At 40.9% G+C, this 27,723-nt stretch overlaps 2 protein-coding genes across 4 annotated transcripts in view; both read right to left on the bottom strand.

The window, feature by feature from the left end:
* Positions 1 to 1,126: 1,126 nt before the first annotated feature.
* On the bottom strand, positions 1,127 to 10,481 carry sp3a (sp3a transcription factor). 2 transcript variants are annotated; one of them, XM_069662871.1, is made up of 7 exons: positions 10,344 to 10,481; positions 9,819 to 9,916; positions 9,336 to 9,431; positions 6,555 to 7,803; positions 4,235 to 4,421; positions 3,959 to 4,155; positions 1,127 to 3,035 (listed from the first exon to the last, which is right to left on the bottom strand). In XM_069662871.1, exons 1-7 carry the CDS (start codon positions 10,348 to 10,350, stop codon positions 2,743 to 2,745), a joined length of 2,127 nt encoding a protein of 708 aa, XP_069518972.1. In that variant the 5' UTR covers positions 10,351 to 10,481; the 3' UTR covers positions 1,127 to 2,742. The 2 variants fall into 2 exon arrangements, with proteins under 2 accessions (XP_069518972.1, XP_069518971.1); XM_069662870.1 differs by lacking the exon at positions 9,336 to 9,431.
* Positions 10,482 to 16,478: 5,997 nt separating this feature from the next.
* Positions 16,479 to 27,723, bottom strand: part of LOC138592308 (obg-like ATPase 1) — a 44,770-nt gene continuing 33,525 nt past the window's right edge. Inside the window, exons 8-11 of one of the 2 annotated variants that reach the window (XM_069663062.1) lie at positions 24,322 to 24,462; positions 23,691 to 23,787; positions 19,452 to 19,574; positions 16,479 to 16,930 (exon numbers count right to left, since the gene is read on the bottom strand). In XM_069663062.1, coding sequence (XP_069519163.1) covers positions 16,829 to 16,930; positions 19,452 to 19,574; positions 23,691 to 23,787; positions 24,322 to 24,462 — 463 coding nt within the window. In that variant the 3' untranslated portion in view covers positions 16,479 to 16,828. The remainder of the gene's footprint in view (positions 16,931 to 19,451; positions 19,575 to 23,690; positions 23,788 to 24,321; positions 24,463 to 27,723) is intronic. The other variant, XM_069663063.1, reaches the window with a different exon arrangement.

Here is a 27,723-nt window from a genome sequence, read left to right as displayed (position 1 = left end):
CTCATCGCAGATTGTCCCAGAGGTGTGTGTATCATAGATTTCATTCCTGCAGGGGAGCAAAGATTATTACAATATTCAGATTACCGAGCAAGGGGGAAATTAATTGGACTAATTAACATACAAGTAAATGATGATACCGTTAACACATTTCATTAACTCAAACTGTCATTCTATGTTCCTGGTGCACTTGGTATTGCATTACAATGAATTGAATTCATTAAATTATGCAAATGAAAGGAACGACTAAACGGACGAGTCCCTTTTTAGCGTTATAGACGACATTTCCTGACTGGTTTTCAGCAAATTGACAAAGACTCAAAAAGCATGTGCTTTCCACTCTGATTTACCAGATAAAGCTTTTCATAGGCTACCATTCTGATTATGTTCTCAGGTACTAAAACCATTTTAACTCCCCTGTGCCTTTATCTTGACTCTAATGTTAAAGAAAAATTTGCAGCACCTAATTAGTGAAATGTCCCATTTAGCATAAGAGGCACAGACAGTGATTCAGCATGTGCGTGATACTGCGGGCTTGTAATATCAAGTTTATATGGCAAAATATTAGCAAATTATTTCTGGCAGATGTGACAGGAAGTGTGTGCACTTTAAATTCAGAAACAAAAGGCAGCTTAAATGCTTTCCTGATTCTCATATACATGAAGAGAGGTCATAGAACCGTTACCTCTGGTGTCTCTGTGGGTTTGTTCAAAGTCATGAGACACTACTTTGCTCTCCAGCGGCAGCATACGTTCCTGACATTTCCGTGTGACATTATCTCGTAGTTAATTGAAGGTCCACACCTCCTGTTGGCCTCTGTGACTTCTGTCTGCATGTAAGCAGCGCTACATGGGGAAGGTCAAGGGGTCAAACATACCTCTTGTCCCGCTCCCTTGGCTGTAGTGACATCTACTGGACTACTAACCCAGAGTGTAAGCTGTGGGGGGGGGAGACAACACACCTCCTGGCTGGATGACAGGTCTTTATAAAGACACAAAACAAAAGGTTTAAAGTAAAGGGAAGAACTCTAACTTGAGATATCAACCCGCCCTCTGAAATAGACGTCGATCAACCTTGATGTATTACAACAAAAAAGGCAAAAAGAAAGGAAAATTCAAGTGTAACAGAAAGGTTTATATTGATGTTATATTGACATATTTATACAGAAGATAAAGATGCCCTTTGAATGGTTCAATAGCATCTTGCTATCTGACTCAAAGGGGTAAAGTATGCTCTACTTCAGAGGACATTGAGTCCATGTCAGGAGAAATGATCAAATCATATAATCTTCATTATGTCCGAACAAAAAACACACAAATAAATCCGATTTAAATCAAATATGCCACCATATCTCACTGTTCAGTGTGTATTAGATTTAACAATTCAACAGTTGGGGGTTCAGAGATCAAATAAAAAAAACATAATGTAACAGGAAAATGTATCAACACAAAGACAGAAACAATTTACATTTACAGACAGTGAATATAAAGGAGAGCTCCTTGAGAAGTATACAAAACGTTTTATACAAAAGGATTAACAAGATGAGAGTGAGGAGAATAGTGCTGTTAAAAGAGTACCGCTTTCAGTCATACACTGATTTTTCAGCTGCGTGATGGAGTAAAGAATCCTGCAGAGCCGTTTCTATAACATGAACCGAGCTTGTAATTATTGTTAAAAAAATAAGGAAACAAAGCAAAATAGTGACATGGTTGGATTCAGTGAGCAAAGGTAACATGGTGACAGCTTATTTCACTTCAGCTTTTGGTCCATCAAAAACACATTTCTTCACAACATCCCACCATGGCCCGAGAAGCTACAGGGGTGATTTACTCTACTTAGATCACAGTCACAAGTCACCCTGAGTTTGTAGTCAAATTTGGCAATAACATCCAAAAAAAATGGCTTTTTCTTCATATTACAACGCAAGTTTTTTTTTTTTTGTTTGGAAATCCTCCAAAAAAAGGTTTTACAAAAACACATTAGAATCACATTTAGTGGAGCCATTTGAAATATTCTGGACTTTTAATATCACAAATGCATTTTCTATGTAAAGCCCGATATAAATAGCTGTTCAGTCAAAATATTTAACAAGCAAATAATAATGAGTATCATATCAACAGTTTATGTTCAAGAGGAATTACATTACAAAATGTTTTGATTGTTTTGATTTTCGTGAGCAAAGGAGGAAGGAAGGCTCGCTACTCTGCAAGCAAACTGACTGCCAGACGAAAATTAATGCATAATATTAAAACAAAGACACATAACATGAATAAAATTGCATGGACGTAAGCTTTAAAATGACTTCAGCTGGATGAAATTAGCTCTGTGTGAGATTTAGTCTTCGCTCAAAAGGAATACAGAACAAAACGTGCTTACCGAGGACGTCATAAGAATATACCATCGAAATAACAAGGCGGAGGAGGAAAATTTGCTCAACTTACTGATCATTTTTTAACAAAAAAAATAAGTAGATTAAAACAAAATGGCATCCTACATTTCAAACAACATAATATTGTACAAAATAAGGCATTTCCTTGTGTGTTTACTGCAATGTCTTTTTCCATCTTCAAAGATTAAGTCTCCACTGCAAGTTTTTCTTCAGTAAAAACTGGACATGGACTGACTATTTCTGTGTTAAAATATATATATATATATATTTATAGTTTTCTTCAAAACTTGAATAAAAATGCAGGTAGGAGTATACAGTATGAGAGAGCTTGTAGAAGTTCATAAGTGGAGTGTAAATCACTCCATGACTTCGCTGGCCGCTACCGTTGTGACGAGCTGCAGAGGGATCTCTGCGTTGGCCAGGATGTCCTGGGCGGCGCTGGACCCCTGCTGGATGTTGGTGAGGATGAGGGTGGTCCCGCCTGCCGTGGTGATGATACTGTCTGAGGACCCCGCGGATTCCATCGAGGCCACCACGGCGCTGCCAGAGTTCACGCCTTTTTTGTTCTGATGAGTTTTAATGTGCTTCGCCAGGTGGTCGCTCCGCATGAAGCGCTTGGAACATTCGGGGCAGACAAACTTCTTCTCTCCTGCCAGACGGAAAATACAGTGTGAGCGATAAAGAGCTGAATACATTCAGAGAGGGTCAAAGACGGCATCTATCTGGAGGATATGTTTCACAAGCGAGGAGGGAAGTTTAAGAAAGTTCAATCGGCTTTGAAACATGAATAAAAGATTTCGTTTTGTGCTGTTGCTGAATGCTGTGCGACCTACAGTGAAAACATTAAACTATTTACTCTGTGCCGACTCATCACCGTCAAACATCACAAACTAATTGATAAGAAATTGATCCTATAGGACTGACAGTTATCACCAATTACAAACCTAGAATTATCAAATATACACTTACGAAGTTAACTGTTAATACGTGAGCTTGAAGCTGACAGCGTAATGTAATGCTTCTTTCGCCTGTACTGTCAGAGGCCAATAAGACGTCTGATACGGCACAACTAGATGGTCATATTTCTTTCTATCTAGGCAGTTAATATTATCATAGTGTGAATCATTATAATGAGCTGCATTATAGCACATATTCTCATGTGCGACTACTTCCTGCATTTCCTGAGCTGTGTTTCCACCATGATGACAGATGGAAGGTGTAGGAAACACTGTATAAAACAGATTAGGTGAGGAGTGTTCAGAAAGAGAGACACGGGATAAAAATAAATGTAATGTTTTTGTTATATAATTTGATGATAACCACTCCTATAAATAAGACAGCAGAAAGGCTGTTTAAACCTCGTCTGAACCGGAAAATTACCACTAAGCTTGTTTAATGTGGATCCGTTCATCACAACGGTCTTCGATCCTAACCTGACATTTTACATATAAATCCAGAGGGGGACGAACACTGTCATTTCACACATGACTCACACTGCGCGGGCCACAGATTAACACATTTTACTGGTGTTTTCCTGATGTGCAAACACAGAGGGAGCAGAAAAAAGGGCACCTGTGTGTGTTCTCCTGTGTCTCTGCAGCTCGTCGCTGCGTGTGAACCTCTTCCCACAGAACATCCAGCTGCAAACAAAAGGTCGCTCCCCAGAATGCCAGCGCAGGTGCGCTCGCAGGTGCGACGTTTTTCCATACACTTTCCCACAGCCCGCGATGTGGCAGATGTGTTGCTTCTTTTTCCCCGTGCTGGATCCTCTGAGAAACACAGGCACAAGCAGTTAGGGTGCTGATATGTGAGGATTCAGAGATTAAAGCAGCAGACAGGCTCACTCACCTCCCACCCGACTCTTTACAGTTGGGGCAAGTACACGCCACTCGCCGCAGCCTCTTGCCCTCCTGGCCCAACGGATCCTCCTCGTCCACCAGCCTGACGTGGAGGTGGGACAGATCGCTCGTGTTCAGAGTGGAGTCGGTGCTCAGCTGCCAGTCTCCAGAGTCCGGCTCTTCCTTTATCCGAATGTCTGGAATAATATATATAGGTTCATATCAAGGCAAGCTCTGGTAAATTCCGCCAAAACCTGGCGCAGTGAGAGAGCTGCTGTATTGTAGAGTGACTGACAGGCTGGCAGAAACTTCACATGTAAAAACTACATATTAAGCACAGTGATAACCTAATTAGTTCATTGACAGAAAATGTATCAATGAGTATTTTGATCATTAATTAAATGTACCCTGTGGACTTCTGGGCCCACATGAGTGGCAGACAATGGATGGAGGGATTTTGCTTCAATTAAAACCTTCATCACAATGTTTTGAAAGCTACATTACGAAAGGATTCAACACAAGGTGGATACACACAAAGTATTTTTTATAACATAGCCTTCAAAATATTTCATGTTTACAAAAGAAAATCGAAACTCTAATGTTTGACAGCTAAAAACAAAGATTGTGACTAAATTATTAACTGTTTAAAAAAAACCAAAAATGTATTTGCTACATAAAATCCCTAAAAATTAGAGCTTTTCTCCAGTTCTTTATTTTAAAATCAGATCTTACATTTTAAAATCAGACCTTACACCTGTCATCCTGTGTCATGTCAAAATATCTTATATTATCGTATTTTTACCTAAAGTTCATTCAATGTTATTCATTAGCTATATCAATCACACATTGTACATTAAACATGTATAGGCCTACCAATGCCATTTAAAATATGTAAAGTAAGTAAATAGAAATAAAGAAAAAACATGCCTGGCACAGCAGCGTAAATTAAATATTTAAATCTTGACACACCGCCAGGATTGGACAGACACATGGCTGCATTCGACAGTGTGTCCGTAATGGACAGTGTATTAATATCTGTGGGAAAGATTGTCAGTAGCAAAGGTAGTTATGTTTGAGGTTTATAATAAATGTACCTCTTAGTTCTGTGTGTGCCTGTTTCTGCATGTATTAGAGGGAGCATTTTTTGGCCAGTGCGTGGCTCGAGCAGGAATCTCCCTGAGGTGAAGCAGGCACGTGTGTGTGTGTGGAGGCAGCGGTGAGCGTGTCCTCATCTTCTGGCATCACCAGATCGGCACCAAACCGAAAGCAGTATCGTGGTGTGAGGAGACGAGAGAAACAAAAGCTCTCTGTCCCATAAACAACTTAATTTCACTGCGTCAGCAAATACGCTGATATTTCCCTGTGTGAGTAACAAACAGAGACTCACACATTGTGAACTCGCCCATGTATGCCAATCTTATGCGCCCTTGAAATAGCAAAGACAGACTGTGTCGGGTGAAAAAAAGTGCTGTGCACCCCGGCGCTACACTTTTGTTCTGTTTTTTGAGGTTAACTGGATATCAGATTTTTTTATATAGAATGTTCGAATATTGATATGCCTTCAAATGCCCTACTAGGGTGCTGGTTTAGCTCAGGTTTATATCGGTGGCCCGTGTACAGAGGCTACAGTCCTCGATGTGGCGGCCCCAAGTTCAGCTCCCACCCTCGGCCCTTTGCAGCGTGTCATCCCCCATTCTCTCTTCCCCTATTTCCAACACTATCCAGTCCTCTCTATGAATAAAGGCATAAAAGGCCAAAAAATATCTTAAATAAATAAATAAATAACAAAAAAAGGGCCTACTAATTGGTTAAATTAAAAAAAATTACATTAATAATTAACAGTTATTGTCAGTGACGGACACATCACTGCTGAATCCATTCACTTTATATGTACAATGCAGAACTCAAGTAGAGAATAACACTGTAAAAGTCACTTTGCTGAAAATGGACCCTTTTGACAGGTGTCAGAGTGGTAGGATATTAAAGTGTAAGATTACATTATTTTGGCATCTAATACAGTCAAACATAATATTGGTTTTGAACCATTTTAAAGCCCTGCACATCCTCACAGGTGTTATTCTGATTAGACCCCTGCTCAGGTGAAAGGTGGGAGGAGCTGTGCGAGAATTATTCATAATCCATGTACTAATAATAATATTAAAGGTCTAAGATGTCCCCTTCTAAAAGATGCAACCTACCTAACAGGGAGTCATGGAAATGTCAGTCAAACATAGTCAGGTCCCGCCCACAAAGACCTGAGCGGAGGTCTAATCAGCCAATTGACAACAAACCTACGTGAGCTGTTTTCTACATACATTCTGCTACTGTACCTCCAGTGTTGTCTGCGTCTCCTTCCTGTTGGACAACCGAGTTGACCGTCACCGTCTGCAGGTTGGGGATCTGCCCCGTGCTGATGCTGACTGGATTGGAGCCCAGCGACAGGGTCTGGACCGGAGCCAGGGTTATCTGCTGGGGCGGTGTTGTAGGCAGCTGGAGGTTCTGCAGGTTCTGCACTCCCTGCACCTGAAAGGTCTGCCACTGAATCTGACCCGACGGCGTGACTGTCTGAGCTTGGATGATGAAGGTTCCCGGGTTGATCAACTGCACGTTTTGCAGGTTCTGCCCGCCAGACGCCACCGACTGCACCACCTGACCGTTGGTGGTCTGAATCGGCACCTGCTGCAGCTGGATGATGGGCTGAGCTGACGACACCTGTATGCTCTGCTCCTGACTCTGTTGGATGAAGCCCTCCTGGAGACCAGAACTGGAGTCGGCTTGCTCTGCAGTCACTGATGACAATGACGTGTCTTGTGTGAGCAGACCTGATTCGCTTACTGGAATGTGTAGCTGAGAGGAAGACGTTGGCACAAATATCTCAGGGTTTGCATTCGAGTCATTTATTGTTAGTGTCTGTGAGAGGTGATTATCTGTCTTCACCAGACTCTCTGAGCCGTCCACGGGCTGACTTGTCATAATTAGCTGGCCGTCAGCAGTGACCCCTGTCGCAATAGTCTGAGCACCAGACAGGCCGAGGGAGTCTAAGTCCAAGCTGTTAATAGGAACAAAGGTTATGTTCCCAGGCAGACCCACAGGCACATTAGTAACAACCTGACCCTGGTTGTTGAAGGTGGAGCTGCCGATAGAAACCCCCTGGATCTGCTGGACGTTACCAGTCTGTGATATGAGGTTCTGGTTGTTATTAAGGATGTTTGCAGAGGATGTCACACTGAGACTCTGGCTACCATCTGGCAAGATCTGAATCTGCCCCGTGGCATCCTGAGTCAGAGTAGCTCCCTCTACGCCGGACGTGGAGAAGCTCAGATGTCCATCTGCTGTCTGAATGTGAGGAATTACTTGGTACTGAATGTTAGGCACTGAATTGGCAGAGGAGGTGTCTGATCCCGATGTCACGAAGATTGGCTGACTCTGTAAGTTCTGGAGAGGAAGAACATACTGTCCATTTGATGTCAGTATTCCTTGACTTTGTATTTGTATCATTCCAGATTCATCCTTTGCTGAAGTGGGGGTCAGGACCTCCCATTTATCAGTCCCAGTGAGCTGCGCTGATGGATCGGATGTCTGAGAAACACAACGATGAAAAAATTATTAGGAACTTTGTCTAGATGTTGTAAACAGCCAAATATGTTGAAGAAAAAATGGTGCTAGCAGCTGACATAAGCAGCGTCAGAAACACAGGAAGGCAGAGGGCAAATGTAGCTAAATTTGGAAGAAGCTTTGCTGGCAAAACATTTTGCTTTCACATTTATGCTCCTGTTCTTAGCTGCCGGTAATCTATGAATGTCTTCACATATCTATATGTTTTCTTTCATCTAAAACAAACACAAAGATCTGTTGTTGATTGTATTTTAGTTCAAGTCTAAATGGTTCACAGTGATGTGTTATGAATCTTGTGTTGTAAGTCTGTCTGACAGGTAACTCAAACTTTAGACAGTGTTGCTGGCCTGTCATCCTGCGTCTTCAGTGCGAGAATGCAGAAAGCAAGATGTTGAATGGCAGCATTCTTATCAGCAAAAATGAACCGGAGCACATGGGCGAACACACCAAGGTTTGTGTCGACTGTATCAAACAGGTGCTGTTTGCAGCAACAGATGAACCTCCAGTGTTTCTTCTTGTCTTTTGTCAGAGTGGTAGATTCATAGCACTGTTATATATTACTTTTTTTTTTTATTGAGAAATATAAGCAAAACTTTGCTCTGAGTTTAAATATATCCATTAATGAGACCAAAATACAGCAGACCCTCTCTTGTGGAGAAACTAACACTAAAGCTTGCCAGGAGGTTTAGAACTTTATTGTCTTCCACAAGAGCCAGACTTTCATCTAATCTTCCAGAATAAAACATACTTAAACAGGAAGTGCAAAATGCTCGGGTTTATATGAAATATTCAATATTATTAAAACTTTTTACGATTGAAATCTAAACATTTTGCAACAACAGGATATTGTCCAGAGTATTTTATGCCATTAAGACATGTTAACTTACATCCTAATAAGGGTCTGCAGAACATCGCATCAGGATTAAGCTGTGGCTTTGAGTGCCAACTTAGACAAAAACCCACACGGTTGGTGATTCACAAACTCATCGCTAAGCAGCAATGCAAAAGCAAATCAACAACAGAAATATTCAAATATATCTGGACCTTCATTCACTTATCATGAGCTTCAATTCCCCAGATATGGTTTATGGTTGAAGTTGCTGTTTTATCAGGGCACACATTAGATTAAGGCTGACACATTAGAACAAGCCTAAACTCCATCATATGTAGAAGAAGTAGTTACACTGCAATTACAGTATTGACTGCATTATCATTCAGTATGTCAGAGAAAAGGAGCACAGGTTTTATCCTAAGGTAATGTGGTCTATTAAAGGCCAATCACATGACCAGAATGATATAGGTGCCCTTGACTATTTTTAACATTCCAGTTGCAGCAATTAGATGTCATTTTAATTTGATGCCAAAATGCAGCAGCTACAAATAAAAAAAAGCACGTGCAAGCTTAGCCACACTCCCACCACCAATTTTTGCTCAGCGTTGATTGAAGGCTTCACTTCTGTTGTAGCAGGTTGGATCTAGCAGAGGTGCTGACTTACCACATCAGCAGCAGCACCTCTGTCCACCTCTGACGTCGGTGACCCAACCTCAGTGCAGGTGGTTGCTAGCAGGTCAAGGGGTGACAGCTGAGTGTCCTACCCTCAACAGGCAAGTTTAAAAGGAAAAAAGTGGGTGGCCATTAGACTGGGCTTAAATGGAAAGTGTGACTCATTGCCTAAGAGCAAAGTCTGATATTTGGAGGTTAAAGGACTCTCTTGTTCTGTGTTGAACCCCCCAGGCAGCACCCCTGATAACACCCAGGTAAGGTTAAGGTCTGGCTATAGTTTAGAGCTTGCCACTTCAATCTTAGGAGGCAGGTTTTTTGAGCAGCCTGAGGGGAAGTGTTGCCTGGGAGGTTCAAATCAGGGTACCATACCCCCCTCCAAGTTTGAAATGTGTGAACTTCAGTAAGCATCATTCAGGTACTGGAAACGTAGCAACGACATACTGTATAATAGGAGTTAAAAAGAGGGGCATCTTACCTGATTGCCCCTGCCGTCCTCCTGCTGCAGAAAGTCGCTTTGACTGCTGTCCACGTCCAATGCAGCCATATCCTCTGGTTTCATCGGCTGTTCTGGGGCTATATAGAAAAATGGTATAGCTAAGAGTGGGAACAGTCGAAGCTAACGTTAGCTAAACAAACCTTATAGTCACACATAGGAATAGCTAACACACTAACGCTTTTTAAAGTCAGCAGACAAGCGAACAATTCAATCACGAATATCGCTACCTACTGCACAAAATAGCGATTATTACAACGATATTGTAAGCATAAGTTTAAGAGGAGCGTATTATTCCTGTGTCCTAAACAAGCTAACCTAGATAGCTAAGCTAACGAGTTTAGCGCTAGCTACGCGGCTGCTGCTAACTTAGCCCGCGATGATTAGCAATATCACCAACAAGCATCCCTGCTAGCCTGCTAGCGAGCTAAATTAGCTAAAGGATGCCTGTGGTAACGTTAGCTTGTTAGCTTACGTGGGTGAAGAATAAGATAAGATATTACATACCAGTCATTGCGTGACTTGCTTTGAAACGAATAGCCCTGATGGTCACAGGCCACCGGACATGATCAACAAATTAAATTGATTGTATACGCGTAAAAATAGATGATAACTGTCAGGATTTTTTCTATTTTGATTGACGGGCGGTAGGTAACACAAAGGGTGGGGCCTCCAGTGTTGACTGGGAGTATTTGCGTCACATACAGGAAATCCCGCCCTTCTGCATGAAGCTGATTGGGTATTCGTTTTGTACACCGTGTTATTATTCGTCAGTGGACATGTCAATCATCTTTTGTTTTAGTCTTTTCCTGTTTATTATGCATTATCAGTTTTACAGTGAAGATGGTTGTGAGGATTGTAGTTACATGGTGTACTTTAACTTAGACTGCTGTAACCAGTAAAGCAACCATTTTCAAACCGCCACTTTTATAACCTACACAACTTACATGAGCTGTAAATGTTGAACCCGAGGCCATTTCTTCATGCATTATTGATACCATTTACACAACATAATGCAGTTTATACAAGTCTGTAAATAACACATTTCATAGTATTTTGTGTCCTAAAATGCTTATGACAGAAATAAGTATTAAGGATCCTCTTTCATAATAATAATCATACTACTTCTACTACTACTAATAATAACAATAATAATAATGATAATAATTATCATAATAATGATAATAATTATACTCTGAATGTAACCTAAGGCATGGGATTGCTGTTTCCATAAAAGTCGGTGACTGGGACTGAATAAATGTTGCTGTTGGTTTTGAAAACATTAATTTTAAAGTCTCAGATCCAGCAGATTAGATCACTATATGATTTTTTAAGTTTATAAAAACAGATTTACAGTATTTATGGGGCTGATGCAGTTGAGTCTGACTATAATGAGTATGAATTTTATCCATTTTCAGTGCAGGTTTTCTCTCATGTGCTGTTGCAAACTAATAGCGGCAATTTCTTATTTATGATCAGCAGTAGATTTTAAGTTGTCCTTTGTGTTGATTACTTCAACACTATCGAGACACGATCTGAGTCTGTATTTGACTGCATTTCTTCCCCTCCATCTGGTTGTGCACAGTGCAGCATTGTGAAAGTGCATTGAAATGAGTGCCTGCATGCTATTGTACCTGCTCTGTGGCTGTGATGCTATCAGGACCCCACTTCTGAGTATTATTTGTGGTGTGTCAGTTCCTCACAGTGCGCGACCGCAGTGAGGCTATTTCTCTCAACCTTCAATTCAAACTTGGCCCATTACAGCCAGACTACAAAAGCACTTTCCGTGCACTCAGGAGCTCACGGCAGTGAATGGTGGATATTTCCAATCACTCTGCTGTCAATCCAAGTGTCAGGTAAACACAGGCCAATGGAAACAGCTTTAGAAAAACCTTGCTGCTGTGTCTGTCTTACTCCAGGAGTCCTTGGAAGCGTATCAACAATTTCTACAAAGACCTCCAAGTTAAAGGGAAAAGTCAAATATCCTATAAGCAGCACAAATGCAACACCCAGGTGGATGCAGTGGCCTACACAAGACATATAACTGCCATGGTGTTTGTCCTCAAACGATGAGTGTTGTCTCCAACTCGAATTGCAAACAAAGGAAACAAAATTGTATTGACAGACCTTGTATTCACCTCATGAGCGTAAGCTGTGAAGTCTGGGGAGCAATTACCCAGTGGGAGTTTCGACACATCTATAAGGATTCAGTGTCATACATATAACTGCGAAAACGGGCTACGGTGACCTTCTCAAAGCACATTCACATACCCTTAATCTTTAGAATATTTGTAGGGATATATGATATAAATTACTCTGCATTTACTTTTAAACAAATCTTCTCTGAAAAAATGGATTAAAAACATCAATCAAATTTATTTTCTAACACAAAAGCCTCATCTCAGGGTTGGACATTGCAGTTTTGCCACCATGTAGAAATGTGATGATAAGAGGAGTAACTGAGAGAGTCCATAATGGCTCTGAGTGTTTCACATTAACATATTGACAGTTGTTTTCATGAAGGCCAGTCCAAGAGAGAGTGACCCCACAGAGAGAAACGGCCCTGCTGGAGGCACCTTGTGGGACACTGTAAATGGGTCCTGAGGGAGAGAATTGAATCTGGTGCAGGATGGAGACGTGTGTGTGGAATATCAAATGTGTGTTATGGACAACACCGAGGCACCTGAGACAGAAACAATCATACAGTTCTTTGTCTAAGAAACTGAGAATAATCTGTTATACTTACAGTAAGGGGTGAGGTCAAAGGTCGCATGAAAGGTTTTAAGAAGAACTCTTACTGGGGATGTTCAGCATCCTTTTTTGCACCTTCTATATACATCAATGTAACGGGCCTTTAGAGGCACTACATTTCCAGTAGATGTTGACAACAAGTTAAAACAAAGCTGTATGAATTGGTATGAAAATATGTGTATTCATTCATTAGGTAAACCCATACAATCTAATGCAATTCAACACAACAGCACTGCCATGGATTCTGCTTTTATGAAGTTTAGTTTTTGTTGACTTTTGTTTTGTTGAGAGTCAGAAGTGTGAAAATTCAATGATGTTTATTACTGAGGCCAAAGTTAAAGGTGCTGTTGTGCTGAACTCAATTATATTGAGATGTGTCTCTAATTTTTTGTCCTCCCTATTTACATACATGAGCGGGCCAGAGTATTAGAAACACCTCTGAATATAATGCAGCTCAGTACAGCCCCAACACCACTTATGACCTTGATGCTGAAATATAATTAATGAACACCTCTGTGACAGCTTAGAAAAACGCCTGTACAGTACAGACAACAGCAAAGCAAATCTTATGGCTGAGCTGGTGTATTGGATTACATTAGATTTTTCAGGTGTACCTAATGAAGTGTCCGGTGAGTGCAAATAAATATTCAGTAATTAGACAACAAACATATTGTATCTTTACTTAAGTATGAATATTTTTTTTCCGGTTGAGGTGCGGTTGAACATTACAAGTGTGTGTAAGTGGGAGGAATTCTGGACACATGTAGCATATTCTACAACAGTTAGGTCCAACCAAGTAATCTGATTGGACGAGAGGCACTCCATAAGTGCTGATATAGAGAACAACATCCCTAGGACTTTTCAATCTGTGTATCACTCCACCTCAGCCAGGTGTTCTGATTACTGTTAAATAACATTACAGCAGACTGTGTATGTCTAACATTGATCAAGCTGGTACCTCTGAATCACACAGCATACTTCACTGGTTGATGATCAATTAAAACATACAGATAAATGTACATGATAAAAAAGCAGCTGATCTGTGGTAACCTGTAGACACAGAGTGCAGGAGAATGTTTGGGTTGCTTGGCAACAGAAGTCCAGTTTCAGTTAGTTGGGGCACTAGTTGAGTTGGTGGAGCAAAAAATAATTTGTTGTTGATTGTTACTGTTTATTACTATTTGCTGCTTGTATAGCTGTTGTAAATATCCTACGATCGAATCACAGTTGTGATGATAGCCAGTGCAACATCACGACCTTGAGTGTGATATTGCTTAATAATAAGGTCTTCTATGTACAGATGTGGAACATTTTGGTCACTTGTTGCCACTTTGTTAGATACGTGTATAATCTAATGCAACTGTTCTACCAAGACGTCTACTTTTATGACGCCTGAAATGTTCTTTTTTAACACTGTAAGGATAGTTAGAGTTGTACTGGACTGCATTATGTTGTGTTTCGGTTTCATTTGACATGCCATGTTTTGTGTGCAAAATTAAAAGACTTAACTTGTTCCAAAAATGCTTGAAGAGGACAAGTTACTACTTTTTGCATTTCAGACATGCATAAGATCCAAAGATACAAATGAGAAAGTAAATTTTTCGGCCTTGAGTGATGCTATAAATGTGCTTTTATTTTCTAAACTGCTCATGGCATACTTTCCCCTCAGCACTCTGAGATGAAACACGACAGAGAGAGAGAGAGCGCAATGAATCAAAGCACCAACTTGTGTCATGATGCACCATGTGAGGAAATGTTTTATATATACTCAAACATGAAGCGTTATTCTAGTGAAATCATTATTATATATGGATTTCACGTGTATTTATATAGTGTCAGACAGAAGAGTCACAATAGCGATAATTACAACATGGCACCACTTTTATTGTCATCCAAAATAGATAATTTCCTCCCCATAATGATACAATGCATTTATAATACCCATCCACCAACACAATCCCCTGTGCACAGTAACTGCTCTGCATTGTTATTTATATGTTTATTTGTTATAACCCTTACATTCCTTGTTTTTATTCTTTAAAAGTCTTTGGTGTGTGTGTGTGTGTGATTTACAGCAGCAGGCCGTGGTCGCTTCTCTTGGGTGTGTGTGTGTGTGTGTGTGTGTGTGTGTTTGAAAGCGAGGTTTCCACTCTGTGCCCTGCTTGGTTTGATGCCGCTGTGGTTTGCCTCGGGGCAGAGCGGCACCGCCTGATTGATGGTGCTGACAGAACATTTGTACCAACAGAGAATGTGTCACATTTCTGGACTTGTTTTTATGTCTTAGAGGTCACACAAATTATACTGCTGTTATTATCCACCTACGTCAACTATAATAATGTTTATGAATACTTATTTATGTGTTTTTCCCTTTAAATGCTGGTTATGTTTGCATGGATCGGACAGGACACCCTATAACGTTATAAATCATTAATTCTGTCTTTGTGACAGAAAAATTGTACCTATCAAAGCCGGAGCAGCTTTTCTGAGGATGCACTTACAGAAACAGACTTTTTTCTGCTCCTTTGTTCCTTTTCAACATCTGCATCGTTCTAAATAGCTTTATTACTCGCTTCGGAGAAGATTTACTGTCACTTTATGAAAAACAAAACCCTCCTCAAGCCAGACCACTGGGAACAACTCATCAATCCCTGAGCCTCAAACTTACAGCAGATGAATGATCCTCTATGTGGGGTTTAGGTTGGCCAACACCACCAACACCACCACCCTGAGAGGAATGCAAAAACAGTTTTGTCTCGAGGCTTCATTGTGCTCTCCGGAGGGTTTGTATGGTTTTACTTAGAAAACAGTGAGCCTGTTGTTGCACAGAGACAGTATATGAGAGCTGTAAGTGTTGGTGTCAGCGTAGTGTGATTAAAATCAGTGGTTAATGCTAAAGCTACCCAGCAAAGTAAGCTAAATGTCATTTTATACACATGTTGTCATCTGCCTTTCGTTCCGTCTCACCACAATAAACACTATCCTATATTTTGCCACTGATCTTAAACCCTAAAGACTATAATCCACCTTATTTCCATGACAAACACTGTGCTTTGTAGTGCTAGCACAGGCCCGGCTCCATAAAACATCCCATCCAAAAAACTTGGATATGCAATACTATCGCTGCAAAATGACCATTTTTATTCAATCTTTTTTTTTTTTTGTTCCCATCAAAAGGCCATTTTCGTTCTCTGCAGACTTAATGGTGACGAGATATTCAAGCAAAGCGCCGCTGATCCGCAGCTCTTTGTTCGGACTCCAGCCGAGAACACAATCTTACTTTGGAGCACCGCGGCTGCAGCCATACAATTCCATCAGCATAAACGCTCCACAAACACTTACACACAAAGTATAGGGAGCGAGAAAAACACTACTTCAGACAAAAGGAATCGTTTTCGGCTTGTGCTTGTGGATTGTGTCAACCTCTATTTTCATACTATACGGAATATCAAAAAATGTGGACTTTTTTTTTTTGGGTGGGAATATGGTTTGAATGAATCTTTTCTGGAGGTGTGTATTTTCCCCTCATTGTTTAGGGATCGGAGAAAGAACTGTAAACATAACAAAGACGCTTTTTTGGGAACAGAAAAACACACAAATTCATCATTCAGAAATGAAATAAAACCCATAAGAGAAAGGTTAACTCAATCACTTTACAAATAATCCTTTAAACTGACCGCTTCTTTTGGCCGAAACACCTGCATCCTGCGTGTGCCCTTCTAAAATCAGCATCACTTAACTGATTTAATTGTAATTGTCCCCTCTCTGCTACAGTCAATGTCAGCTGTGTCTTTTAATTCTCTAATCAGTGGTCGGCAGAAGCGCTATCACCATCCCCATGCAGCTTCCCACTCAATACAGACATCCCAAAACACACACAGACTGGTTTTTGTCAAATGTTTTATTGAGTGTAGACATCTGGGCTACTGTAAAACATGCATTATCTGCTGAAGGGGGAGAGGAGCAGGTGGCATTGTCCCCGCTGTCAGCTGTGTCAGCGCTGGCACCCGTGATGGAGATTAATGAAGTATCTGGAGAGTAATATGCTCCTTCAAATGCTGCTACAATTTGGAGTGGGGGCCGATCCTGATCTTAAATAGCAAAGCTGTCAGAGTTTACTGAACCTGTGCTTTGGCACAGAGGGGGGGTTTGATGCTGGAAAGTGGGAGCGTGGCAGCGGGTGTCATGGTTAAGAAAGAAGGAAACAGGGTTAAGAGGCACAGTTAGTTATGTAAACAGTCGGATCACTTCTTCTTTGGTGCATTTGATGTGTTAAATTTGAAGAAGATGATGTCTCCATCTTCAACGACGTAGTTCCGTCCCTGCTGTCTGTATTTTCCTGCTGCCTGGAAGACAACACAAAGAAAACACTCATTAAAATTCAAAATACTCACAGAATAATGTGTGTTTAAAGGTTAGAAACTGTAACAGATACTTTAACAGTTCATTCTGTGCTGTTATAGCAGTTAATAACAGTGTACATTGTACATAAAAATAGAAAAAATAGTCCCTAATTAGTCCGGGTCTATTTCAAAACCTACAATAATTTTACTCCTATTAAAAATGTCATATTCTCTGCCTTTATCTTTCTGTCTCTCTCACACACACGCTTACACACACACACACACAAGAATCCATGTTGTGTTCAAGGGACGCCTGAATTCCCACTGAGTGAATAATCCTCTCTTGTGCCCATTTCAGTTTCATGTGCACAAGCGCAAAATGTTAATAAGTCTTTGATTACGGCGCTGTCAAACTTCTCAAGGAAACAAAATAAGTTCTAACATTTCTTTTGTGTACAGTAAGTGTTTGTTCTCCTTCCCGGCGAACTCAAAATAATTGACTTGAAGTGCTAATACGGACAGGTTTATGCATTCTGGTTCTGCACGGCGCACAATTAATTAGAAGAATCAATGTCCCTTTAAAGGCTCAGGAGACCATTTAATCCAAGCTCAATACCACCAGAAACACTGCATGGAGAGGGAGACAGGGAAAAAAAATCAATGGCTATTTGTGATTCCTGAGTATGTATTAAACCAGACACGTCTAACTGGTTCATTTGCACTTGAAAGCAGCCATCTGGAGCAGCAAGCTTGGCTTAAGCAGATATGATTACTAATAATGTGATATCCCCGTACACTGGCCTTATTCAGACAGCCTATTCCCACAACTGGCATTAAATAGCACGGACCTTAATGCCACAGTCAGAAACGCTTCATGTTCTTATGAGGCCCGAAAAGGGATTAGTAAGAGAGCATGCAGTAAGGAGCTGACACTCAGATCTCGGCCCCGGGATAACAATGGCGGCGCTCCCCGGAGACCCGCGCGTTTCCCCCTCTGTGTGCAGCTTAAGGGGGGTGTGGACAATACACTGCCGCTGCATTAAATACTAAACACTTATTAAAGAAGGCTTGAATAGTAAAGAGGTTTTAATGTTTTCATAGTGCTTCCTTCACTCTGCAGGTTCCCTGTGTGTCCTCATGATTACATTAGGGGAGTGTGTAAGTGCGCACATGGAGGCAATGGTGGGATTGCGACAGCAGGCGGCTCACATATGTCACATATAGCAAGGCACTTGTTTACTTATTCTATACGGTGGAAAAATTCTACATCTTTTTTTATGATCTCTTCTGACTCCTAAACTTTAAAAAGTGCTTTTGCTTCATCTTTTCTACAGAGTCACCTGTCATTAGATTATTTTATAATAGGATTATTTGACCACAGAATGCTCGTATCCTTTAGCTTAACAAGTTAATTGTTTTGATGTTATTTGTGTTTGTAATAGTCTGATATTTACACTTTGTATAACAGTGGGAATATATCTGGTAAAATAAAGGTAAAATAAAAATAAACTAACTTAGGATTTAATTGTAAAGTGCATTTTCCATATAGAAATTCCCCTAAAAAGGAGCATATTTGATATAAAAGGCATCCTACGTCGTTAAATAACTGATTATTAACTCTGTACCTTTAATAACTTAATTGCAGTTTGTTGAATTAATAGTAAAATAATGCCAAACCTTGAAACAACACTTGTAGTATGCGGGAGCATTTTGTGAAGTATATGCTGTAGTGTGCCAAACTGTTATTGTCACAAATTCACCATAAAATCACAGACTGCACGGGAAACAACGCCCTCTTTATATACCCTGTACATACTCTAAATACTATCAAACCAATAAGTGTTTATGTATATTAATACTTTAAATATATATATTTATGTGTGTAGGCCTCTACATAGTAGTATAATGTTCATTTGGTTAAGCTCGTCCTTGTTTTAAGTGTTCATCTATTTCTGTTTTTAGAGTAATGTTAAACCAGACTCAAATTCCTTTCAATGTATGTGTTCACATACTGATATTGATTGTGATCACAAGTGACATGAGTGTGCACATGGACCCCAGTTAAAAGGTCAAAACAAACACATGCCTCATAAAACTAAGATACCAAAGTCACATTTGTGCTCTGCCCACCCATGAGACGCTCCTTATTTGAGGAATTTCACACTTTATTTAACTTGCCGCTTTCTATCACTGTCACACGCCTACAGTGCAGCAGAGGACTCGGAGCTAACAGCGCTCTCTATAGATCTGATAAACGCCTGGTGAGGTGAAGAAGTGCTACCTGCGAGAGCCTCCATCAGCCAGTTAAGACACATTGTGATAAAGATATGCACAGCTGGAGCAGACTGCCAGTGTTTAGAGCCTGAATCAGTCGGCTTGTCAGGAGTGCTGCTGGAGTGTGTGCAGTAATTTCTTCCCCTGAGTAAAGGTGAAGAGCAGTTTGCAGTCGGAGCTGTGTGCCGGCTGTCAGCTCCACTGATCACAGGAGACTTCCTCCTCATCCTCCGGCACCCTGACTGCTCACCTTGACAGCGTTCTCGCTGCCTTCCTCTTTAAAATCCTGGAATTTCATTACTTCCGCCATAATGAAGCCCTTCTCAAAGTCGGTGTGGATCTTCCCCGCAGCCTGTGGAGCCTTAGTTCCTTTCTGTCACGAGGAAAAGGGAAAAGAGAGGACAAATGAATTGTTTTGGAGAAGATGGATTACAGCATGCGAGCGACATGGTGTTTGATAGGGTGATAGCGTCGTGAGCATCACTCAGGGGTGTTTTCACTCGGCTGTGCCCGTGCTACAGGGCAGCCTGGACACCGATAAGGACCCCGCGCTGCTATCAATGCCTTCTGATTCCCATTCCCTGCTGCTATTGATTTCTGTCCAGGCAATCTCGCCTCATTGTGGGTCGCTGCTTGGCTCTCTGGTCATGACAGCAGGAAGACCCAGTGTTGCAGGGAGAGGCCAGGGCGGAGTGGACCTCATGCATTAGGCCTTAATGTCCGAGTTTGGTCATTTAAAGTTATTTTAAAGTATGTTTCACTTTGTTCAGTGCAGAGCTGCTGGATTTTTGATACTTTTTTATTGTATTTTATTTAGTATTTTCTGATGCAATTTTTTTGTCTTGAAAATTCTGTCGTTTGTGTTAATTTTTATTGTTATTTACCGTCACTTTATTCCTTTGTGAAGCACTTTTTGCCTGAAAGGTGCTTTTTAAATAAAGTTAAGTTGAGTTTAGAACATTTTTAAAGTCTTTAAATTAAATTTGAGCTGAAATTTTTGATTCATCTCCAAGAAAAACATCAAGATTTGCGCCTCAAGTTGTTCCAGATTTAAAAACATAAACTAACAATTAAAAGTTCGATCATTTTTTCATGCTTTCAATCCTCCTGAAACTCTAAAAACACACCTTGTCTCTGATAAATGTGCAATTTAAATGCACTGAAATAATGCAGGGCGGAAATGACAAACGACCGACATAAGTGACGTGTCTGCCGTGCATCATTGTGACTCCTGCCTGTCGACCTGCTCCCTGTCTCTCTGCTCGGCGGCGCCGTGCTCAGGAACTGTTGAGCACTTTTAATTATGTATATAATCAGGTTGGGGTCAACATATTTCATGCCAAAAGAATGATGCGTATTTAATGACTCTAATACATTACCATCTCTTTGCAATCTCATTGACGGAGTGCTTGTGAGTTTAACTACCATTAATCAGCATCAAGGTTTGTCTATCTGGAGAAAAATAGATTAAGGGAGGGATTTTTTTCATACAAGGGAGCCACATTGTCCTAGTTAAGAGCTATGCAGAGCAGGCTGATAGATAATGGTCACCTCGAGGCTGCCTAATAAAGCATGTTAAAGGATTTAGGAACACGACATTACTGAGTGTAGTTTTTACAATGCAAGATGTATTGGCTTAATATAGTTACTCAGTGATGCTTACCTGACTAAATGCCCCTCACACACAATCAAGGCTGCCTGTAATCAGTTATGTCGGGGAGGACAGGCCTGTTTTTGAGGATGCCTTTGAAGTGTTTCAGGACTTTTTTTTTGTAAACAGCGAGGACATCAGTCATGCTGAGACGAGTGATGTCATCTGACTGAAATGTGATGTGTAAAAAAGATGAAGAAAAAAAAAGGAAGTGAGCTCATCGGCCCCTCCGGCCTGCTCGCAGTCGGAGGAGGAAAATATTTACCTAGAGTTCCTGTTTACCAACTTGTGTGGGCACGTTTTCAGTCACGTGTAACGGTAGATTTTTAATATGAAATTATATTTAGATAAGTCTGTTTGAAGATGGATTTTAGTGGTGCAGAAATCTGGTATGCATGTCAGTGATTGACTTCGTTGATTTCAGATGAGAATGTGAATATTTATATGAAGCGTCCTATTAGCAGCAGCCTATTAGGCTACGTTGACACTGCAAGCCTTCATGCTCGATTACGATTTATTGCTCAGATCTGATTTTTTTCTTTAACTGTTCACATTATTTTTAAAATGTGGCTAATATCAGACTGCAGTGTGAACTGGTCACGGTCCTGAACAATAACAAAGACTGCTCAGCACGCTGTCGTACGTAAACAAACAAGTGTGCCATGGAAGTCAGCGTTTACGGTTTCATGTATAATCGCAGCCGTCGTGCATGTTTGTGTTCACAGTTTGAGTCCCGCCAGCGCAGAATTGTGACGAACGTGAATCGAGAGTGATGTGAAAGACGCATTAATTCCAATATAACAGTTCAGACTCAGGTCGCACTGCAAAAACATCAGACCTGTATCTGATTTAGGACCACATATGAAAGTTGGGCTGTTCACACTGTCATGATAAAAAAAACAGACCTGAGTGACATATGAGCAGATCTGGGCCACACTTGCCTGCAGTCTGGACCCAGCCATATTGCACAACTGTGATGTCATGTGATGTCATATCCGACCAGCATGCCGCTTTTTTGACTTCCTGTTTCTCTTCTAATGGAAGCAATTCTCAGAAAATATATTGAAAAGATTCATCTGTTACTGCGTCTGTACCTCCTAACAGTTTTCAACATTGTGCTAAAAAGTCTGACACTGTGATGAAATATTGCATTCACTGATATTTTGGCTCCAAACCTAAAACAGTTTGGAGTCATTAAAGGCACATTTTTAACCCTAAAACACCACAAGACTGTTAGATTATCCTCCTGTAAGCTTTAAATGCGCTTTAAAACATGTGAATGGGATAAAAAAGGTAATTTTTGTGTTCCGTTCATTTGCCTTGTAGCAACTAGACTCAGCGTTTTCTCCCCTTTTTATTTAATTAACCATCCGGCATGCTTTTTTGTTTTTGTGAGATATCGATGAGATGCAGTCGGTGTTCAGACCACAGCTCACAAGCTCTCCTCTGCTGTGGGTTTTCTTTTATACACATTTATTTTGTGCCTCAGGAAACTGAAATGATCTGAAACGGTTTGTTCGGTGGAGAATGTCAAATTTGTGTCTTTTTTTGTTATAATAAATTTAAAAAAAAGGTGCGCTGAAGATTGGAAAGGCTGCTTCATGACAAATATGTTTGTGGATGTCCTTAAATTTGTGACGTTTTTATATATGTACAATATGATTTAGTACTTAGTTAGTCAATCTGAAACTTGAAACATCTTTTCATGTAGTTAAAAACTGTCCATCATGCATATTCTTATGTTAATTTCCACACAAAAAAACACCCAAATGTACCCACAACCTGAGGCTCATTCTAAGTTCTGATATTTTACAGACAATAACAAGACAAACGATTGTCTCCTGCCACAGACATGAATGCACGACACAAACGCAGCCTCTCATGACTGTCCTGTGATTTAATCACGAATGTTGTAGCAGAATCTGCAATTATGGTTCAAATTGTAACGCGCTACATGTGTTGTTTCTGTTATTATTGTCTTCAAATAAACAAAATTCAAAGCAGCTTTTTTCAACAAAGGAAACCAGAAGAGTTCCTTTTATTTTGTCATTAATATGTGAGCTGTGATGTAGGGCCGATGTGCGCGCTGACAAGTTCTTTCATTGATGTTATTGTGGAAAACAATGCTTTTTAAAGATGGTTATTATGTTTATTGGACTGAAAGTATTCTGCATTCTTAAAGTTTGATTTAAAATCTCTTAAAGGATAAATATGATTAATAATGATGAAAAAGTTTCTCTAAAACGTCCTCTCTGTGTTTTTAACCCACCTCCATCCTGTGCAGTAAAGCATGTTAATACACCTGCACTCAATCCTTCTGTTTGCTCCAGAGAAATAAAAGCATTTCTCCACAATACCAGCACGCAAAGCCAACATCTGTATTGATGTAAATCCCGCGATCTTGTTGCACAAAGCTCTTGGCGGCCCGCGCTCGGTAAACTGAGACACACAGGAGGGAGGAGCCCCCGGCGAGGCCCACAAACAGTCGAATGAAAAGCGACATCAATTTTGGCACAGACACCCTCCGTCACACAGATTAGGCAGGCACAATGCAGCGGCTCCTTATCTCCAGCGGCAGGAGGAGGGCAGGCAGATCTGCACAGGATGGAAACATTCTCATGGACGTAATGGGCAAAATCAATTGTTGCCCTCCTCAATCAATGTAGCCCCCACTTTCACTGTTCAGCAGCTCACCAGTAATTGAAGTTATCCTTGGCCTGTAATGACTGGCTAAAGCACGACCATGACAAAGTTGAAAGTGTGTGATATCAGTGAGGGTGCCAGCAGGGTGGAACGTAGGATACTGTGTGTGTTCGTTTGTGTGTGTGTGGCTCTTACCCGTATGGTCCACGCACGGACCTCGTCTGGTCCAGCAGTGAAGAAATACTCCAGCTGCAGGGCTGCGTATCCGGCCTTGATGATCTTGCTCAGGGCACTGGTGGAGAAAAAAAGAACTCCAGTTTGAACTGTTGGAGTGTTATTTATTGCCACTGATGCCAAGACAAAGTTCACTCCAGTGGCAAGGCCCCATTCATCCCAATATAAACTCATTACGCCAATAAGACGGGTCACTTCGTTTCACACAAGACATTCAACTCTCCAATGGTTTCTTTGATTAATTACAAAGCGTGGAGACTCATTTAGCATTTTTAAGAATTCAATCCGAGGCCTCGCTCTGCTCCGAGAGAGAAAAAAATAATCTGCTGTCACAATTTTTCTCCCCGTCGAGGTTTTCACACGAGAACAATAAAGCCCAAAAGTTATAATTATACCTACGTATGACAGATGACAGTTAAAAACTTAATTTAGAGGAAAACCCTTTGACTGAGTTGTTCGCTAAGAAGAGGGATCCTTTGCTTTATAATGGTAATTACTCTGCCATTTATTATTCTATCAGCACATGCAATTAAAGGAGTGCATGGAGGACACAGCTGATAATAAAGTGTGGGGAGACTGAATGCTAATTAACCTCTGCGTCTTGTGCTCCGTGCAGTACTGCTGCCGCTCCTCCTCGCTCTGGTCCTGGACGTGGCTCTCCAGGCCGCCGCTGAAGGGGATGACCAAGGCGCCGGGGTCGTGAATCTTCACCCACTCCATGATTTTCACCAGCCTGGTGAAAATCAGCGCAGAAAACAGAGTGAGGATCTGATTAACATGAAAGTATTTGTGATGCGCTGGCGCATGAATATGCATGAGAGCAGCTGAATGTGTGAGTGTTTGCAGGAGAGGAGGTGTTTCTGGCGCAGAGTTTGACTTTATTTCAAGAAAAGTTTGCAACCAAACATTTGACTTGACTTTTAAAGAGCGCTAATTCACAACGACTAAAAATGTAATAGAAGCAATGATGTAGCACAGAGTTAAAATACTTCTTGACGAGTAAAAGTCCTGCATCCAAACTTATTAGCAGAAAAACACACTTAAAGTAACTTTACTCTTAGAGCAGAATGGATCCTATTTAGTGTTTTACATTTATATTAAAGTGGTGCATTGTGGGAGGGTATTTGTGTAGTGTTTTGTAGGTCAGTGTGCAGCACTTTTAAATCACATTTTGTACAAGATTGAGTCTTAAAAACATTAAATTCTTCAAACAAATAAAAACTGTGCATCAAACATATGTAAACATGTTCTAGTTTAAAGCTCCTGTGAGGAGCTTTTGGTTTGTGTTGATTTTGGCGCCCCCTGTGGACAAAGCCGAACCTCTAATGTCTCTGCTCTTTGTCCTATTTTAATATGTAGGTGTGTCAATGACCAGCAGGTTCAAACTGTTTTGGAACTGCCACTGTAGACTGCTTCAGCTGCCTCTCGCAACACAGCTGTAATGGCTGCAATGTAATCCTTTGGGGCAATTACACAAGAGTAAGTTAAGTCCAGTAAAAGTTCTTGTTTTTGCAACTGACAGGCTCAGAATCTCATTCTTAGTGTCTGACAGCAAGACGGAAAGGATTTCTGTAGTATTTTAATGGAAAAGAAATAAGACAGAAGAATCTTGCAGAAAGGTGACTTGTTAAAAAATGAATCAGAGAGTAGGATCCTTTCCGTCTTGTTGTCAGACACAATCTCAGCCTGCCAGTTAAGTAAAGCTGCTGTGAGGAACTTTCAGTTTGTGTTGATTTTGGCGCCCCCTGTGGACAAAGCAGTACATCTTACCTCTTTGTCCTGTACATGCTCAAGAGGTGGTTTTTAACAAAAAAGTGTGATCCAGTCGTATGTATCACTCACTTTAAATGTTTGCCCTGGAAAATGTCAACAAAGGCGGCATGCAGTTAATCGCTTCATCTGACACCTACCCCCCGCCAGCAGTTTCATTCATTGAAAATAACTATGTAGAAATAATCAATCTTGTCGCTGATGGTCTGGTTTGTTTTTATAGCTCATATAGAGACATCAGAATTAATTTCAGTCTGTTTCATAACCAGCGATAAACTCCTCACAGGAGCTTTAAAGGGACGTTATTAAAGGTGCATCAATGTGTAGGGAGCATTTTACTCTTGGACAAGTGGGAGGGCATTTTAAATCACCTTTGTAGTGTTTTATAGCTCAGTGTGCAAAATGACAGAACTTTTAATTTTAAAATAAAAACAAATACTGAGCCTGATTTCAGTTTAAATCAAGTGTTCAAGAAAGACGTGTGTGTATCGTGGTGTAAGAAACAACAAGGCAAACTGCAAAGTTATTGCAGCTTTAAACAACATGTACAGGAGCACAAAGTATGATGCATCCCTCTCAAGTGTAGCAGATCAGCTAAATATGAAGTAGCACAGAATGGAAATACTCAAAAGAAAGTACCTGATGAAAAATGTGCTCGTATGTTAACTCCCATCCACTTCATAACACACAAAGCCTCTCCTAATTCTACCTCTAACAGACAAATAAATCTCAATCAACCAAACCAAACATGCAGCAAACAGCCCGGATGAAACTTCAGCGCTCCCTCACTCACACACGTCTTTGTCATTCTCTCCAACACCTGAGCTCTCTCTCCTTTTGTCTTCCAGTGCAGCGGGACACCTGACATTGCAGGACAAAGATATCCTCGCACTTAATGGTAACTCTCAGTCAGAACAATATAAGGGGGTTAGGGCAATTATGAGATTAGCCCCACATGCTCTCAGGCTGGGATTGGACGGGTCTCAAAGAACAGCATCACACAAATCCATTTTCACACGCCGGCCCTGACAGAGCTCCTGGGCTGGATTGATTGTAAGGGGTCCCTGTCATTATCTGTAATCCTAGTTTCCTGTTTAAAGCCCATAAGAATCAAAGAGTGGGAGGGACCCGGGCACCTCAATACCACATCTATTCCAATAACAATGTCACCGCTTTATCACCTACAGCAGCATATCACTGCTCCTACCTAATGATTATCAATATACAATATATGACAAGGCAGGAAGAGCACGTTCTGCTGTGATTGGATGTTTTTCCCGACAAGCTGGAATCACACTAAAGGGCGAATTTGAAATGTGCCAGTTTGTCCGTCTGTTCGGATGCACGTAACCCAACATTTCCTTTGGGATGCGGGGCCGACGTTTGACTGCCACCTCAATAAGATAGTCGCTAATGTCTCACCAATAAAGGAGGGAAAAATAAAACACATTTAGTCAAAGCCAAAAACGTGAAAACATAGGAGATGGCGGGCGCTCCGAGAGGGGAAAAAATCCAATCTGAGATAATAACAGATGTAGTTTGTCACTTTTCCCAGCACAGCTGTCTATTTGGTGGCACGTTATTTGCATTCCTCAGGTATTGCGTACTCTACAGGCAGCTGAATAATGATTCACAAATCACTCTCTCCACACCAGTCAAGGGCTGTGATCCTGTGAATAGACCATTGTACCTGAGACTGTAATTGGTGAAGACTTGACAGAGCCGAGCCAAGCCAGCCAAGTAACAAAGAGGCTCTCGCTAGAAAAGCTGAGGGATGATTTTAATAATGCGCAGCCGAGACGGCGAACGTGAGCCGCAAATGAGCACGGGGGTCTCTGGGTCCTTGCACTGAGTGACACGGGACCAGACAAACACCTTGCCACAGGAACATGAAACTCCCCCTTCCCTCAACTCCAGAAACAAAGCACTGTCAATTAAGAGCTTTGATGCTCCGTCAACATGGCTCCCAAAACCTATTCTGTCAACTTCAGCGCCGTCTACCCATGATACTTTGCAATTTGTATTTATGTCCTTTCCAATTATTTGTGTGGGATTTTATGTGGATGTGTAAATTGGGGAAAATATTTATGTAAAACATGCTGCGGATGTTTTTGGGCCTTTGTTCTTCATGGAGAAAATATTGTTCACATAGGTCCTCTTTTACAAGTCTGAGCTACATACACACAAAAATCCAGAGTGAGAGATGTGTGAGTGTGTGTGTGTG

This window comes from Semicossyphus pulcher, unplaced genomic scaffold, assembly GCF_022749685.1.
Source record: "Semicossyphus pulcher isolate SPU_LCO1_2020_fin unplaced genomic scaffold, fSemPul1.0.p SCAF_15, whole genome shotgun sequence".
Taxonomy (NCBI): domain Eukaryota; kingdom Metazoa; phylum Chordata; class Actinopteri; order Labriformes; family Labridae; genus Semicossyphus; species Semicossyphus pulcher.
This window is presented reverse-complemented; position numbering and strand designations above follow the sequence as displayed.